General features: G+C 47.7%; 1 protein-coding gene across 3 annotated transcripts; it reads right to left on the bottom strand.

Annotated features, from left to right (window-relative positions):
• Positions 1 to 5838: 5838 nt before the first annotated feature.
• Trim45 (tripartite motif containing 45) lies at positions 5839 to 15947 on the bottom strand. 3 transcript variants are annotated; one of them, XM_031374981.1, is made up of 7 exons: positions 15216 to 15947; positions 14181 to 14431; positions 11912 to 12645; positions 9937 to 10066; positions 9251 to 9365; positions 7441 to 7567; positions 5839 to 6111 (listed from the first exon to the last, which is right to left on the bottom strand). In XM_031374981.1, the coding sequence occupies exons 1-7, from the start codon at positions 15303 to 15305 to the stop codon at positions 5963 to 5965; spliced, it is 1596 nt and encodes a 531-aa protein (XP_031230841.1). In that variant the 5' UTR covers positions 15306 to 15947; the 3' UTR covers positions 5839 to 5962. The 3 variants fall into 3 exon arrangements, with proteins under 3 accessions (XP_031230841.1, XP_031230840.1, XP_031230842.1); XM_031374980.1 differs by having other exon boundaries at positions 14181 to 15947; XM_031374982.1 differs by having other exon boundaries at positions 7441 to 7487; positions 14181 to 15947.
• Positions 15948 to 16427: the final 480 nt, after the last annotated feature.

Below are 16427 nucleotides of genomic sequence, written 5' to 3'. Positions count from 1 at the left end.
GCAGGATGTTAATCTCAGGGTTTTCATCCTTGTGATTGTCAGGCAGGATGTTAATCTCAGGGTTCTCATGGTTCCCAACACTTAATAACAAATATACATGATTTAACTTATTTTACCTGGCAAGTCAGTGATACCCATCTGTGAGATGAATGCTGTGAATGTCCACTCAAGCACTGCTTGACAGAGTCCTAACTTTCAAATTTAAGTCTTTATTTGGAGAATAGAGAGTTGAACCTACTTTCAAGGCCCATTGAGAAATGCCTATAAGGTAGACCCCCTCCTGATATCTTAAAGACTTCACTTCATTTTTCCTGTTCTGATGGCAAGCTAGCAAAGCTTTATCATTGTGTCTGAGGTCGATAAGTGTTCCTACCAAAGTGAGGTGTTAGTGATATCTGTGGGCATAGAGAATGTAGAACTACCTGATGGGATGGACTTTACCAAGTGTGTTCTTAAATCTCAGTCCCAAGACAAAATACATGAATCAGTGCTGTGTGTGGCCTTCTGGTGTCCATCTCGGGTTTGGGTTCATTCATTTTGTTCTATAGTCCTGGGGGTTGAATCAAGGAGGTTGGCATGCTACCAAGCACCCCATTACTGGGCTACTTTCCCAGCCCCATTATTTATTTCCTTACTTATTTTTGCATTGACAATTAGGTCCCAGGCTTCATGCATACTAGACAAGCACTATCCCACTGAGCTATATACCCCAGTCTTTATGTTCATTTTAGTTTATGTGAATCAAGTTATTATTGTCTCATGTACTTCGAGATAGGATCTCTTTAGCCCAGGCTGATCTTGAACTTGTAGTAACCCTACAGCCCCAACCATCTGAGTGCCAGGATTAAAAGGCATTTGCCACCCTGAATGGCTCACTAATCAGTTCCTTTGTAAATGGTGAGTTTGTGCCCCCAAATCAATGGGTGGCCCCTCACAATGTAGTGACCTGATTGAGGTGCTATGCTGAGTCCTGCTGATGTCACCGAGCCCTCACAGGAACCTCCACTGCAGGTTTCTCTTCACAGTTGCACGCCTACTTCATGTGAATTGGCCATGAAGAAGCTAAGGAAATACACCATTCTAAATCCTAAAATGCCATGTAGGTGCTAGTGACAGTGCTGTGGGATAGTGCTGGAGGCAGCGTACAGAGCATGGGTGCAGCTGACAGAGCCACACCGAACAGCTGTCACCAAGGCACACATTCTCAAACACCAGCTCTACAAGGGGTTTCCTTCGTGGATGCTTACTTGACTTTTGAATCAAGTAAGAGTGGCGAACAGCCAGGTGGCATTCTAGGCCCTTTCAAACTTCATCCAGGACTCCTTGACATGCCATTGGGAACAGCGGTAGGCAGAATGATGCCTTTATGGGATGTGACCCCTTTCTATGTCAGTCATGTGGCTTAAGGTTTTTTGTTGGTGTTTTGTTTTAATTCAGGGTCTTGCAATACATCCTGCAGTCCAGGATCCCTCTATTTCCCGAGTGCTGGGATTATAGGCACATTCCACCATGATCTTCCCCTAATGCTTTATTGTGGCCCCTGTACACAGTGATATTTCCTTGTAGGTTTCTCTTGCTCAGTGACCTGGCTGTCTGCAGGACTCCCAGGTGAAGTCAGATTGTCTTACACTAAGAGGGTAATTGTGGGACCACCAGTACCATGCGGCCTGTTCTGTGAAGTCTTGTTTAGTTCTTGAGAGTTGAGTGTATGGAATGGGATGCTATACTGCTCTCATATAGCTTGTCTTAGTGAGGTCTTTGGTTTTTAGATAAAACATGGACAAAACCAACTTGGAGAGAAAGAGTTTATTTCAGTTTATAGCTCCCAGTTCACACTCTATCAGTGAGGGAGATCAGGACAAGAACTCAATCAGAGGCCATGGAGGCGTGCTGCTTCCTGTCTTGATCTCCATGGCTGCTGAGCCTGCTTTCTTATACAACCTAGGACCACCAGCCGAGGTGGCATTGCCCGAATAAGTCATTAATCAAGAAAATGTCCCACAGGCCAATCTGACTTTCCCAGATGACCCCAGTTCCTGTCAAGTTGACCATCTGACCAGCACACAGCATCAAGCCCTCGAAAAATATAGGAAGAAAAAGTGTACGTATAAGCACAAAGAGAAATAATAGAAACTTGGAATTCTTGGGCATATAATCTATATTAGAATGTTTTTATCAATAAACATGAAATTAGGGCTAATTAGGTACGCTGTACTACAGGATGGAGATGAAGTGCAAAGAGCCTGTAATAGGGAGGGAACGGGGAACAGCCATGGCAGTGCTTACTCTCTTCAGTGCTTTCTACCCAGCTTCCATAGTCTGAGTGTAGGTGGATGTCTACGAAAGGAGGGGTGAGGAGTATTTCTGTTGCTCAGTACCTGTACATTCATTGAAATGTCAAGCACCTACTGTGTGCAAGGCTCTGCTGGGTACTTCAATTTTAAGGGGAAGCGAAGTCAAGTCTACCTTCCTGAGGCTTAGCATCGAGCATAAGACGAGCTGTACTGTCCCGTACTGTCCCTTGCTGGTGAGAGCTGTGGTAGAGGACCTGTGTAGTTGAAGGATCATCACAGAAATTGACCTGTGAGAGCTTTGGGGATGTGATGAAGGAATGCCTTATCAATATGTAGAAACTGACAGAGCACAGTGGTGTGCCTCTTCCTCTGTCCACTTCTAATTGTTTTACCTTTATCCAGCCACACTTGACACAGGTGCACAGCCTGTGGAGTAATGGTGAGCAAAGATTGCAGAGAGAGAGGAAGATGGGTGGGCTGGCCAAGACAGCTGAGGTGTTTATATCCCAGAGGGCCAAGATTCTAATTTGAAGCTTTTTTTTTTTCCTCAGCTGTAATACCAGCCACATCTCTTACATCATAAAGCTGTACCTTCATCATACACAGCTCAAAGTTCTGAAACACATTCGTATCCTCCGTAAGACCTCCATTTCTTTTATCCTTGCCATAGAGTTTGAGGGTTTTCAGATCACTCTGACCTTTCCATAGATTTTTTTTTTCAGCTGCCAAAGCATCTGGACTAAATTGGGCTAAGACCCCATTATTGCATAAACTAAGGAAGAGCACCACCCGCAAGGACTTTAAATATTAACAGAGTTGTTACCAGCCAAGGGATGTGCTTACGATCTTGAGTCCTTTCTCCCTGCTTAAAGGTATTAGCTAGAACCTGGATGCCCCACCAGAGCCTGAATGCCCCACTGAAATCACAGTTTTCCTCTAGAGATGCAGCTTCATCTACAGAAGGCTGTCCAGTTGTTGCAACCTCTCCAAGGGAGACTCACGAGCTCTGCTGCACTCAGCGGCACTGACTCAGACTCCTGCGGGAAGGTGATGTAATTCTAGAAACCACATGGCAGAAGACTCCCTAGATGTCTGAGGTAATTGGAAAATTCAAGGCTGGTCCCTTGGGTGCTTACAGTTTATCCAACAAGTTCGATAGAAGGTTAAGACATTTTCCCAAGTGGTATTTGGTTAAATGAGAAATGCTTGGGTTTGGGGAAATGGAAGTCATGAAAACATACTAAGTAAAGCCAAACAAAATTCTACCAACTTTGATTTTTTTTTATTCATTCAACATACTATTTGTCTCTACTATTAGCCAAAATCTAATCTGCATGGGGAATAATACAGTTACTAAATGTCAACCCCCTGCCCTCACAGAGCTCAAAGTCCAGTACAGCAGATGTAAGACAGTATGTGGCAGTGGGTGATGAAGCTGGAGCAGGGGGTGCCTTCTCCCAAGTGTGATACTTCTGTTTTATTCAGGATGGTTAGAGACCTCACTAATAGGATGCTAGTTGACACTGGAGCAGAAACTTGAAATCAAGGGGTATGCATCTTTGAGAAGGACTGTCAGATGGAAGGCCCATTACTATAAAGGTTTCAAGATGAAGCTGCTGAGCATAAGGAGCAGCCAGCAGGGTCACTGTGCCTGGACAGAAGATGAAGCTGGGTAGGAAGAAAAGAACATGGATTGGACCATGATGGTCATACATGTGAAGCATGTGAGCTGACTCTGTTCTGAGTAAGATGAGGTCACTGGAGGGACTGAGCAGAATGACCTGCTGTGGAAGCAGGCTGCTTAGAAGACAAAGCTTTCTGATGGGAAGCCTTGGCTTTTCAGACCAGGATAGTAGTAGTGGCCGCAGAGAGCAGGAGTCAGATGTGTTGTGAAAATAAGGCTGACGGGAGTCACCAGTGGTTTGGACACACAAGGAGTTTCCAGGGCTGCCATACCTAAAGACAGACTTATGCTTTTCTTTTAAAGTGTGGAGAGGACTCCAGGAGAAGCTGTTTGGTGATGGTAGGCAGGAGCAAATGAGAACTGGGCATTGGAAGCCATTTAAACTTGAATGAGGTGCTACTGTACACACAAGGTGTGATGTAAGCCATTGGACCTCATATACTTCCAGAGAGCAGACCTGGAGGGCACTTGGGAGCCATTGTATATAAGTGGTATTTAAGTCAGAAGGAGGTCTTGGGAGGGAACAGGGGCAAGAAGTGGAAGGATTGTTCTTCGACTCTACTGAGCATACTGAGAACAGTGCAAGGCTGAGCAAAGGAGCCTGGGAGGGCACCGTTGAGCAGAATGCAGGGTTGACGCCTCCTCAGACATGAAGATGGCACTGCAGGGAGGCAGAACATGCTCCATTTGCTGCAGAAAGCTACCCTGCAGTTTAATAAACTGACCTGTGGCCCTACTCAATGCTGTTAGAACCCATATCCCAAGATTCTGCAAGACATGCCTCAGGGAGGCGGGGTGGGGCAGACCCACCCTGGCTGAGGACCAGTGATCTCAAAGCAGCAATGGCAAGCTCAAGAGGCACCTGACTCTGACTGGGGGTGGGGGGTGGGGTGGGCAGACAGAGTGAGGAGCAAACGACAACCAGCTGGAGGGGTGATGGGCAGTGGTGTCTTCTGGGAACATCAGATTTCTCTTACAGAAAGGGGCTCAAGGGGAATGTTCACAGAAAAGGAAGAAAGTATCTTAATGTCTAAGGCTAAAAGAAGAGTAACCTGGAGTGACCTGACGGCGGTCATCTAAGTGCTTCGCTTCCTTTGCTTTACCCAAGTCACCACTCCAATGAGTCAGCACTCCCTGTGAGATCTTACAATGCAAATTTCAGTAATTCGGTTTAATATGTTCCAAGTGTACTGCTATGTAAGAAACCAAGAATTCGAGAACACACAAAATCTCTACAGGGAAGACCTTGGCTGGGCTTGGAGTGCTAAGTCTTCCTTCCAGAATCCTGTAGCCACTAGGGGGCGCCCTGCAGAGGCAGTGCTTTCTGCTGTGGCAGGGTAGAGACACAGCAAAGATTCCCTCCATTAAATCAGAGCTGTGTGGATGGACGACTCGCAGTGGTCTGGTGTAAAGAACTGCAGCAGGTGGCTGAGCTCTCTCCACACCATTCCTCCTCAGTAACTGTCTACTCGTGTGCCCTACACAAGCATCACCCAGGCGCTCACCTAAACAGTAAAAACACTAGAATCATCATAAACCATGTACAAGAAAAAAACCACTGAAAGTATACAAACAAAAAAATAAAATAAATGGGACAAAGGGTTTTCATTCTCCAGGAGAAGTCCTTAAACTCTAGCTCAGGGATAAACTTTAGAGGTTGTAATATAATGGAAAGGAAGGCATAAAGTCCTCCCTGCCCCATGAGCTCATGTTCCCATGGCACAGCCACCTTGATGCCTGTATAAAACAAAAGAGAGCCTCCCGTGGAGTAGATCATCAGCCTGCCTTGAAGGGCAGTGTAGGGGTGGCCTGCACTCCACCATGATGTATGTGAGACGCTCACACAGAAGGCACTTGAAGTCTGATATTAGAGAAAACACTTTGTCTTTAATTCTGTCAGTCTCTTTGAAAGCTCTGGGTTCTCTGCATATCTGAAGTCATGCTAGCCTCAGGTTTACCTGGTCCAACTTGTCCCGAGGAAGCCTCAGAGTGCCACGGTCCTAAGCAGACTCCTCGGGATGCTCTGCTCATTCATGTACGAGCACTCAGACTTCTCAATGAATTTCCCACAGCAAGACCAGTGTGGACGGCCCGGGTGGCCTTTGTGTCCATGGCCACAACCAAGGTATCCACCTGTATAATACAAAGGGAGGAAACAACAGAAAGTAGAGTCCAGCTGTACAAAGCTAAATCCTGGCAACATTCAGACTTCAGCAGTCAAGATCTCCCCAAAGGAACTACCAAGTTCAGGCCACTGTAATCAGAACTATCTGGTAGCCATGGCCTGGCCGGGCTCTCAGAACTGTCCAAAATGCAACCTGGAGATGAACTAGTTTTCACCTCAACTGTCAAATACTGGTGTGGATCTTAACTATATGCAGTGAGTGGCATGAAAATAAAGGGGTAGATTAATGGAAAAGAAGATATCCTGAATTGGTTACATGGAGGGATTCAAAAGCTTATTTTGTAGGCCACAATTAAAGACATAATGAAAAAGTTTTTTTTATTTTATGTATGAGTGTGTGTCCATGTGTGTTGTGTGGCTGGTACCAGAAAGAAGGCATCAAATCTCTTTAACTGGAGTAATAAAACAGTTGTGAGCCTCCTGGGTGGTGGGAATTGAACTTGGATCTTCTGGAACAGCAGCCAGTGTTCACATGACTGAATCTCCCCCAGCCCCATGACAGAACAACAACAAAGGATCTCTTGCCCAGAGGTCCTGGAGTCAGACATTGCTCAATCATCTATTCCTCTGATCCTCCCCATTTGAATTTCCTCATGATTTTTGGATGGATCTGTATTTCACAGTGCTCAGACTGCTAGATCAGGTGTGGGCTGAATCTAAGAATCTCAGATTCTGGTCCAAAGGCCCATGGACTGGTAAATGGTATCAAGAAAGAACTCAGAACCTTGAAGCCTATCATTTCAATTCAGAACAAGAGGCTTGCCGTATAGACTATCTGTCCTGCTTCTACACGAAAGGCTAGAAGATCTTTTTTGGGATATTTTCTATATTTACATTTCAAATGTTATCCCCTTTCCCGGTCCCCCCCTCCAACTCCTTATCCCATCCCCCATCCCCTGCTTCTATGAGGGTGCTTCCCCCACCCACCCACCCATACACTTCTGCCTCTCCACCCTCGCATTCCCCTATACTGGGGCTTGAACCTACACAGGACCAAAGGCCTCTCCTTCCATTGATGCCTGACAAGACCATCCTCTGCTACATATACGGCTGGAGCCATGGGTCCCTCCATGTGTACTCTTTGGTTGGTGGTTTAGTCCCTGGGAGCTCTGGGGAGTCTAATTGATTGATATTGTTGTTCTTCCCATGGGGCTAGAATTCTATAAGACAAGCCTCAGTCCAAACACCCCGACATAGTATCTGTGAGGCAGCGAAGGGAAGGACCCTTGCTTGCTGCTGCCTGGGCTAGCAGGCTTGAGGACACCGACCATACTTACCTGGCATGGTGCCTCCGCAGGCACAGCGTGCAGTTTTCTGGCCTCCGCTGGAACAGAAAGTACAGCAGTGAAACACACCTGGATGTGGCCGGTGCTTCCTCCTAACGGTCACATTGAACGGTGAGCCCTGAAGGGTTCAGACCAAGAACAAAGAATAGCACCTCAGACATCAACTGGGTGTGCTGAGCCATCAGTGCACGGCAAGCAGACTCTTAAGTCACAGGGTGGACTAGATTCAGGAAGGGAATAGATCTGGGTAGGGACTTCTCGGCTGGATGGGGGCAAATACCAGTGCAGTTAAACTGGACCAAGATGTGTTCAGCCCTCCTGCCAAGTGCCAGAGTCACCGAGTTTCACCAGGTTAGGGACTGGGCATGTAGCTACTAAGCTTCAAGGCACTGAAGACACTTCCATAGGTCAGCTCCATTTTCAGTGACGTGTGAACTGGCTCAGACTTGCCTCAAACTCTTCATGGATTCTGCCTCCCTCCAGCCTTGCATGAAGTGGGTGTGAAACCCACATTAGCCTTTGACTTGGGCTTCTGTGTGACTGACTGCAGTCTTTAGGAGCCTCAGTCTCAATTCTTGAGGAGCTCAGGGGTACTCACTAGGCTGCCACAACCACAAGAAAGGACGTGTGGTGCTTTCTACAGCTCCTCAGCCACACCTGTCTCTTCCCACACAGCTACCCCTGGCCACAAATCCATTTGCCCAGCCTCTTAGTGCTAGACTGTGAAGATACATGGAAGAGAGAAAGGCTTAATATGTGTGGCTAATGAGTCTCAAGTTAGTAACTCTATCCACTTTTTCAAGGATAACTTACAGAGGTTTTAACTTCTCTCCTATGTTAAACACAAATGTTTATTAAGTATTATAATTTTCCTGTCCTTATGTAAGAACCACATCGTCTGAGAAAAGCCTAAGTGGAAGCCCAGTATCTTAGAAAACTTCCCAGTGTTTAAGGCTCCCTCATTCGAAGGGAAGATCCAGGAAACTGAGCCTTAAAATGATGGGCCAATATAAACCTTTCTTTCAAGTTCATAGCTCAGGTGTTTTGTCACAGTAATAGAGGGCTGGCAAGCACACCAGCTTCTCTAAAAAATGACCGGGATGGAAACATGACTGGAATATCCTGTAATCCCTGCATTTAGGTCAAGGCAAGGGGATCAAGAGTTCAAGGCCAGCCTGGCTACACAGTGAATTGTAGGCCAGCCCACAGATGATAACAACACTCTGTCCCCTACCTCATACAACAAAATGAAACAAAACCACCCAAAGATAAAGTAACAGGTTCAGATTCCAAGGTTGGTTGGTTGGTTACAGAGCTCCTGTCAGATCTGTCTGAGTAGGCACTGAAGAAAATGCGAGTGAAGTCTATAAGGACGTCCAACCTATTCCTGACATGCTGTGAATAGAAATCCATATCCCCTGGGCTGATGGTGAGGCAGATAAATGACTGGTCACACCATAGGAAGAGTGTAACCCTGACAACTGTGGCCCACGGTGTGGAAAGGTTGAAAACCGTTAAATGTGTGAGCTTGTCTGTTACGGACTCCCCTGTGGTCAAGACAGCTTCCCCAGATTAAGAATCCCTACAAACTAACCAGGAGGAGAAAATGTAGTGTAAATGCCAGGGGGTGAAATAGACAGCTTTCTTAGGGCCATGAGCACGCTCTAGTGAGAACACAAGTTGCAGAAGCTGGGCTGTGTCTACAAGGAAGAGGAAAACACAGCTGATTTCAGCTCTTAAGCAGCCGGTCCGATGACACCTGAGAGCTCTGAGCTGACAGCAAGCGAGGGGCTGTCCTCACCTGCACGTGCTGCTCTCTGACGAAGACCCACACAGTGTAGACTCCAGGCTCCGTGGGGGTATAGGAAACACGGTATGATCCATCCTTGTTGTCCTGGACCACTGTTCTGATTGGACTGAATACAGAAAGGGTTCAAAAGGCCAGTCCCTCTCACAAGCCTGCTCCAGCTGCCCCATTTGAAGCTGAGGCTCTGCAGCATTACACTCATTACATCTAATTAGACTGAAAGTTAACTGTCAGCAACTACTTTAGTCCAACATCCTGAGAACCGGAAAAAATGTTTCTGTGCTCTTCTCTGCTGGTCTCTGTTATACTCCCTGCTCTGTGGTCCCTTCTTCCAACTGCATAGGAATTATATGTATATGTATATGTATAATCCTGGAACAATGTATTAGGAAAACAGGCTAGGTTTCAGAAAGGGTAATGTTCTGTCACTTGTTCTGTCACATTAAAAAACAACAACAAAACCGTCCATTCCAGAGTTTGGAATAAGGGCAATCTGGGTGCAGGGGACACTATACAGAGAGAGGACTGACGCTAGCCATAAAACCTACACAAGGAAACACATTTGGTTAATGGTGTGGAATCACTTTCTCATGGCACTATGGAGCCATAAGGTCAAAGAGTCCAGCTATATCTCCCTAGTTTCCTCACTGCCTACTACACAGGATACATTGAACACATACCTGTCCTTCTTATCTTTGGGGACAACTTCCACATGGACATTATCTCCTCCCCTGCCCACGCTCTCTCCCGAGGCATCCTTACAGAACAAGGTAAAAGAAGCTGTCTGTTTCTCTCGAGCTCTGTGGAGATCTGCAAAAGACACACAGTCAGTAAGTACTCAGCTCCCAGGAGAGGCCATCTCCCCACCCTGTTCCCTTCCTGTTCTCCTTCCCATGCTGTATAGAGACCCACTCTTCCCCTCCCCATCCCCTAGGCCTGGGCTAAGTGGTTCACTGGGATCACATAGGAGTCTGCACCTTAACTTCAGCCCTAAGGTAACTGCTAAAATTCAGTATTCATCTAGGCAGCCAAAGGCAGTCTTTAGGCTCGTATGAGACTGGTACCCTCAACACGATCTTCTATAAGCCCTGGCTCCTCCTACAATAGGTAGAGGATACAGGAGTCCAGCTTGCAACTTCCTTGTTGTGAGAGCCTCTGCGACTCAGAAGCTAATGCCAGGGTGCTGCGGCCTGTAGGCCAGCATGAAGGCAAAGATGGGTTTCTCAGGCCTAGTTTGTGAACTACCAGGTGTTGTACAGAGGTGCATGGGGGGGGGGCACAGGGGGAATAAGGAGGAGGGGTGTTAGGAAACTCCTGAAACCTATGCCCAACTTAGTGGGTACTTCTGGGAACGAAGAGTCTCAAGAGGGATCTGTGACTCCCAAAGAGTCAGGAATCCTCCCTAAAGTGAAGCAGCTCAGATACAAATTTCCCCATCTGTGAAATATGTCTGACTAATATGCTGGTATAAAGAAACCACTTCTAGGCTGGGCGGTGGTGGCGCACGCCTTTATTCCCAGCACTTGGGAGGCAGAGGCAGGTGGATTTCTGAGTTCGAGGCCAGCCTGGTCTACAGAGTGAGTCCCAGGATAGCCAGGGCTACACAGAGAAACCCTGTCTGGAAAAACCAAAAATAATAATAATAATAATAATAGTAATAATAATAAAAGAAAAGAAAAGAAAAGAAAGAAAGAAAAGAAAAGAAACAACTTCTAGATGGGCCTGGTGATGCACACCTTTAAACCCAGCAGAGGCGAGTAGATTTCTCCAAGTTTGAGGCCAGTGTGTTCCACATAGCTCCAGGTCAGCCAAACAAAGCCCGCCAACCTACCGAAATGGTAGGAAAGAAAAGACAGCGTGCCGTGTCTTCCTCACTGCTCTGTAACCCTCCACACAGCAGCCAAGCAGCAGGAGCTGCGGTGCGTGCCTCTGAGCACGTGGGTGCTGTCAGCGCTGTTATCTCCTGTGGGCATGGCCAGGGTCTGTCTCCCCAAAGCAGAGCCCGATCCTGAGGGTTCTTGGGAGCGTCTACTTTTCTGAAGTACAAAAGGCTTGAGCCTACCCCCAGTATTAATAACTGCAGCCTGCCCAGACCATGAGAAAGAAAAGGGCAAGGCAGGGAGCCACGGCCTTTAAAACCAGCATGCCTTGCTGAAGCAGCCTCATTTATCTTATCTTCTTGACACAGGGTCTCATATAGCCCAGCCTGCCATCAAACCTGCTATGCATCCAAAGAGGTCCTCAAACTTCTGACCTACTTGTGAGTGCTAGGATTAAAAGCATAGGCGGGGAGCTGGAGAGATGGCTCAGTGGTTAAGAGCACTGACTGCTCTTCCAAAGATCATGAGTTCAAATCCCAGCAACCACATGGTGGCTCACAACCATCTGCAATGAGATCTGATGCCCTCTTCTGGTGTGTCTGAAGGCAGCAACAGTGTACTTAGATATAATAATAAAATAAATCTTAAAAAAAAAAAAAAAGCATAGGCGGCCATGCTCGGTTTTATGTGGTGCCAGCGACCAGACCCAGGCTCTGTGCAAGCTAGGCAAGCATTCTGTCAGTGGCACTATACCCCCAGATAGCATGACACAATTCTTTAAATGTCAGGTCCCCAGGCACTGCTCTCTCAATACCATTGAGAAATGCTTTCCTACCTTCTCCTTGAAGGACGCACTGAGCTGGATCAACCTCCTGCGTGTTAATGGCCCCATACATCGCATAGCCTTGGCACTGGCCTGCCTTCTCCTGAGGGGAGAAGCAGATCTTATGGTTCACTCCTGGGCGGGCACTGTACTCAACTTTATTCAGCTTCCTGAGCCGTTCTAAAACCACTCCCTTGGTGATGAGGATCTCTAAGTCTGAGCCGCTGGTCAGCAGATGCTCAGTGAACTCCACTCCAGTCCGCATATCTGCCAGCAGCTGTTCCAGCTGTGCTTTCTGCAGCTGTAAAGCTGTTTCCTTCTGGACCCGTATGTCATCCAGCTGCTGGAGCAGCTTGTCCCGATGTTCCTGGATGGCTCTGATGTAGCCCTCGGAGAATGTTCGGACATCAGCTGCCACTGCCTCCACTCGCTCTTGGAGGGCATTGTTCACACTCTTGATCTGTGCCAGGGCCTCTTCCAGGGCCTCCACATGGGGCTGGGTGTCTCGAAGCAGCTCCCGCACAGAATCTCCATGCTTGTGGATGACATTGCTGGTGAAGTCGTAGGGGTGCTCTCGGTGCTCCCCAACTACACAGTCCCGACACACTGGCCGGTCACAGAGTTCACAAAACAGCCTCAGCTCCTCCGCAGGGTGAGAAGGACATAGGATGGGCTTTCCAACCCGGCTGTAGCCTTTCAGGTCTTTCAGGTCCACCATGGTGTGATATGTTGTCTTCTTCTGTCTCCTGGAAAGAAGCAGTTGGGAACAGGAAGTGAGGGAATAACTCTAGAGGGAGACAGTTTGGCAAAGAGGTTCGAGGGGTTAAATAGATTTGTGTCACACTCCTCAGAACATATATAAAACTACAGGATCCTCTTTGCTTCATTACTTCTCCACACGGTGAAGCACATGCTTATGTGAGTGCTGTTATTTAGGGCAGAATACATAAATCCTTGAATTCGGCATGGGATACGGCTTCAAAGGTGCTGCGCTGAGACTATGCTCTGAGAGACTTTCACTGGAGTTAATTTGGTAAGTTTAGACAAGAGTCACAGCTCACTTTCTAAAGCAGGGTGAAAGGCTAACACCAAGTGATAAACCATGCCAGATGGATCTCTATAGCAGCGAAAGCAGCCAGCTGGCTCTGGCAAACTCTCATCTCATGTTTAATTAACATTTTCATAAAGTCGTTCCTCTGGCTGGTGCCTGCATCACATACGCTGGCAGGCCAGAATTCCCCTCGGAAGTCATCAGCATTAGAAGAAAGCGAAATCAATAGGTACTAAAAGCAAAGTTCTCTTGAATCCCTCCCTCTATCCTATAGATTTCAGGGGGCTCAGGGGAATCTCTAGGGAAATGCAGGACTGTTCAACAGAGCTCCCTGGCAACATCCCACCAACTCGAAGTTGTGTATGCCTATTCTGGTACAAGTGCGGATGCAGAGAAAACGGGTCAGCTGTTGAGCTGGCAACAAGACAGTCATAGGGATAATCACACAAGTTAAAAATAGGGAGCAAAGACAACTGTTCCGTTGGTAAGGCCAGAAAACTAAGGGAGGTCAGAACTCAAAATAAATAAATAAATAAATAAGTGCCAGTTCTAGGTTAATCCAAAACCTTGTTTAGTTTAGTTTTGTATTCTGATGCACTAGCGTGGGATGGAAGAGAAGAGGAGACAAAGACTAATTCATCTAACAAGCTATTCCATGACTGTGATAAAAGGCAAAGCACCCCAGGTGCCAGCCTGCTCTCCAGCCAGAGGTCTGAGTTAAGGCACAGCCAATCAACACCTACACAGAGGTGACGTGTTTAGTAAAAAGAACATAGAAGAAAGAACTAGGTCTGAATTGAGGATTCAGTTCAGTTACATGCTTACCCGCTGTGGGACTTTGGTGAAACCCAAAATACTGCTGAACTTCCATCCCCTCATTCACTAAATAGGGGTGAGATAGCACCCATCTTTCGGTAAGAGTTGCAGTGATCAGATGAGATCAAGTGCAGGGTCTACGCTAGCCCAGTAATCGGCTCTCCAGCACACGGTGCGTTTTCAATGGACAAATGATTAGTGACAGAAGGGAACCCAGTGTGCTCTGTAAACTGAAACCTCCGGTGCTTTTCTTACTACAGGTATCAGGTCGGCTGTGCTAACTTCCACTCTAGAGCTTGCGATTTGTTTGCATAGTGTAATGCTTGCTTTTGATCTGCTCACCAAGGGGATCTGTGTCTTGCTATCTTTGCACTCCACTCTGAAGCCACAATAAATGGGGTTTTCCCTCTTTACCTATGAGCCTGGCAGCAGAAGTGGCAGAGATTGGCTTTGCAGGTCTGACACCTCTTCTCTACTTCTCTGTCGCTGCACAGGTCACACACCAGGCCCTGGCCTTCCCCACGCAGACTCTCCAGCATCACATCATTCATGGCCAGGTGGTCTACCGTTAAAGCCTTCACTCCACCCAAGGGCAGGTCCACTTGAGCATCACATACCGGACAGAGGATGCCGATCTGTGGCTGCGAGCTGCATAACTTGGATTCCTGGAATATTGACCCCTCAGAGCTTGTGTCTGAGTCACCCCCTCGCACGTCCACTACTGAGAACGGATCCTGCTTTTCCAGACACGAGGTGCACACCGTGTGCAAGCAAGGCAAGAGCCTGGGGACTTTGAAAAGCCTCCGACATGAAGGACAGTGAGTCTTGCCTGAGCTCCCAGATGCGTTCGCATCTTGAAGTTTGTGCACGAAACCCAGAAGTGGTTTCCTGTTTTCTGACATCTTCCCCACGTATGTACCCAGTATCAGAAAAGGCCCTGGGCAGTCCTCTAAGGCAGGTTAAATTCACCCAAAGACAGAGTTCCAAGAACCTGAACACAGACCATGAGGACTCTCTTGTTGCCAAATAAAAGGACAACCGGAAAGAGAACGCCTCTGAGGAACCATCCACAGATCTACTCCGGATTTGTGGTTTGGCCCTTCCTTTCCACTGCATCCCACACCTGACACGTCCACACCCTCCTGGATCACCCAAGTCGTCCTCCTCGCAAGCGCTTCTAGATCTAATCCCCAGCTAGTTCTGCCACCACCCCTCTGACCTCAGCATTTCTTGCCCTCCAAGATCACCCTCCCTCCCGCCCCACTGGTCCCGCCCCCACCACGCCACAAGCGCGCCCTCCCCTCCGGGCGATGAGGTAGTGGGTCCTCGGACTCTCCCAGAGCGCGGGGCCAAGTGTAGCCGCCTCTTTGAATTGCCTAGCAAGCCCTAGAGCCGTCTCCCTGCCTCACACCAATCCCAGCCCAGGTAGGCTCTGAAGAATCCAATCACCGTCCGAAAGGGGCGGGCCTCGCCGCTCAGAGCCACGCCGTCCTCCAGAGTGACATCACTGTCATCCAATAAGCTCAGCAAGTTCCACATCCTCGCCGGCCACTCGTGCGGCGAAAGCAGAGGGACCAAGGGAGGGCCTCAAGCAGGACCGGTAGGAGGAGTCTGGGAGTGAGCGGCATAATGTGGTTGGCGTCACGTACGTGAGCTCCTGCCACCAGAGAGGCCTCTGGATCGTTGAAAAGGCTGCGCGGAGTGCCGCAGGACGGGACTCCACCCCAAACTCAGACAGGGTTCTTCCATTGGTGCGTGGTGCTGTCAGTCGGCCGAGGTGTAGCCCGAAGCATGCTGGAAGTTGTAGTCAGGCTCTTAGTTGCAGAGGCCTTAGCGAATCAGCGGTCATCCGTCCAGTTTTCTTTTTGGGTCTCCCCAGTATTTTTCTACCATGGAATCTCTTACGCATAGCGCGCTAGGTACCAGAACCGTCTCAGCTGGCTAGCTTCTGGCATTTTCCAGGGCAAGGGTACCTCTGGCTCTGGTTCCAGAAACTTAACTGAAAAGTTTAGAACTGCTGCTCCGCGGAGATCCACTGAGTTTCCGGGGTGCAAACTGCTTTTAATCAATCAAGACTAAGACCGGAGAGCACATGACCTAAGTTAGACACTTCTCACCAAAAATTCTACAGTAACAGAAGTTGTCAGGGTTGCGGGGGTAGGAGAGGTCCAACAGAGCAAGCTTGGCATTTGTTTTTATAATCAAGGGGAGCTCCTGTCTGGTCACAATGAGGTGTGGAGGATGTCACTGGGACAAGTCCCTTGTTGGTCCGACTAGTTAAAAAGTTGGGCACACCTGGTCCCTGAGCATTATTATTACTTTGTCTCCTTGAAGAATTTGCCAAGAGTCTCAGATTCATTCATTTGGAGACTGCTTCCTACACATGGGGGTCTAAGGTACAGATCTTTTGAATCCAAAAATTGTAACATGGCTCCTTAGTTGCTACGTGTTCCCCATTCCTCGGATGCTTAAGCCTCTGTCTGTCTCACTGTTTTCCTTCACAGTCTTCCATATTTGATTTCGACACGTGCATCACTGTCTCAGGGACCTCTTTATTAGTGATTTCATACTATAGACATAGCAGTCAAAGCCTATGCTTTTATGAAGTATGGAGCGTGGGTAGAAAGGACCCTCAAACTATGGAAAGATGAAATTAAAAAA

The sequence above is a fragment of the Mastomys coucha genome, unplaced genomic scaffold (genome assembly GCF_008632895.1).
Source record: "Mastomys coucha isolate ucsf_1 unplaced genomic scaffold, UCSF_Mcou_1 pScaffold16, whole genome shotgun sequence".
Lineage (NCBI taxonomy): Eukaryota > Metazoa > Chordata > Mammalia > Rodentia > Muridae > Mastomys > Mastomys coucha.
This window is presented reverse-complemented; position numbering and strand designations above follow the sequence as displayed.

What these genes read in the sequence shown, in the direction of transcription:
- Trim45 (XM_031374980.1), bottom strand. Translation starts at nt 14,668, where the DNA reads ATGTCAGAAAACAGGAAACCACTTCTGGGTTTCGTGCACAAACTTCAA. An exon ending in TTCTGCTGCCAGGCTCATAG is followed by an intron (nt 12,646 to 14,180) that starts GTAAAGAGGGAA and finishes GCTTCTTTCCAG; the next exon opens with GAGACAGAAGAAGACAACAT. An exon ending in GTGCGTCCTTCAAGGAGAAG is followed by an intron (nt 10,067 to 11,911) that starts GTAGGAAAGCAT and finishes TGTCTTTTGCAG; the next exon opens with ATCTCCACAGAGCTCGAGAG.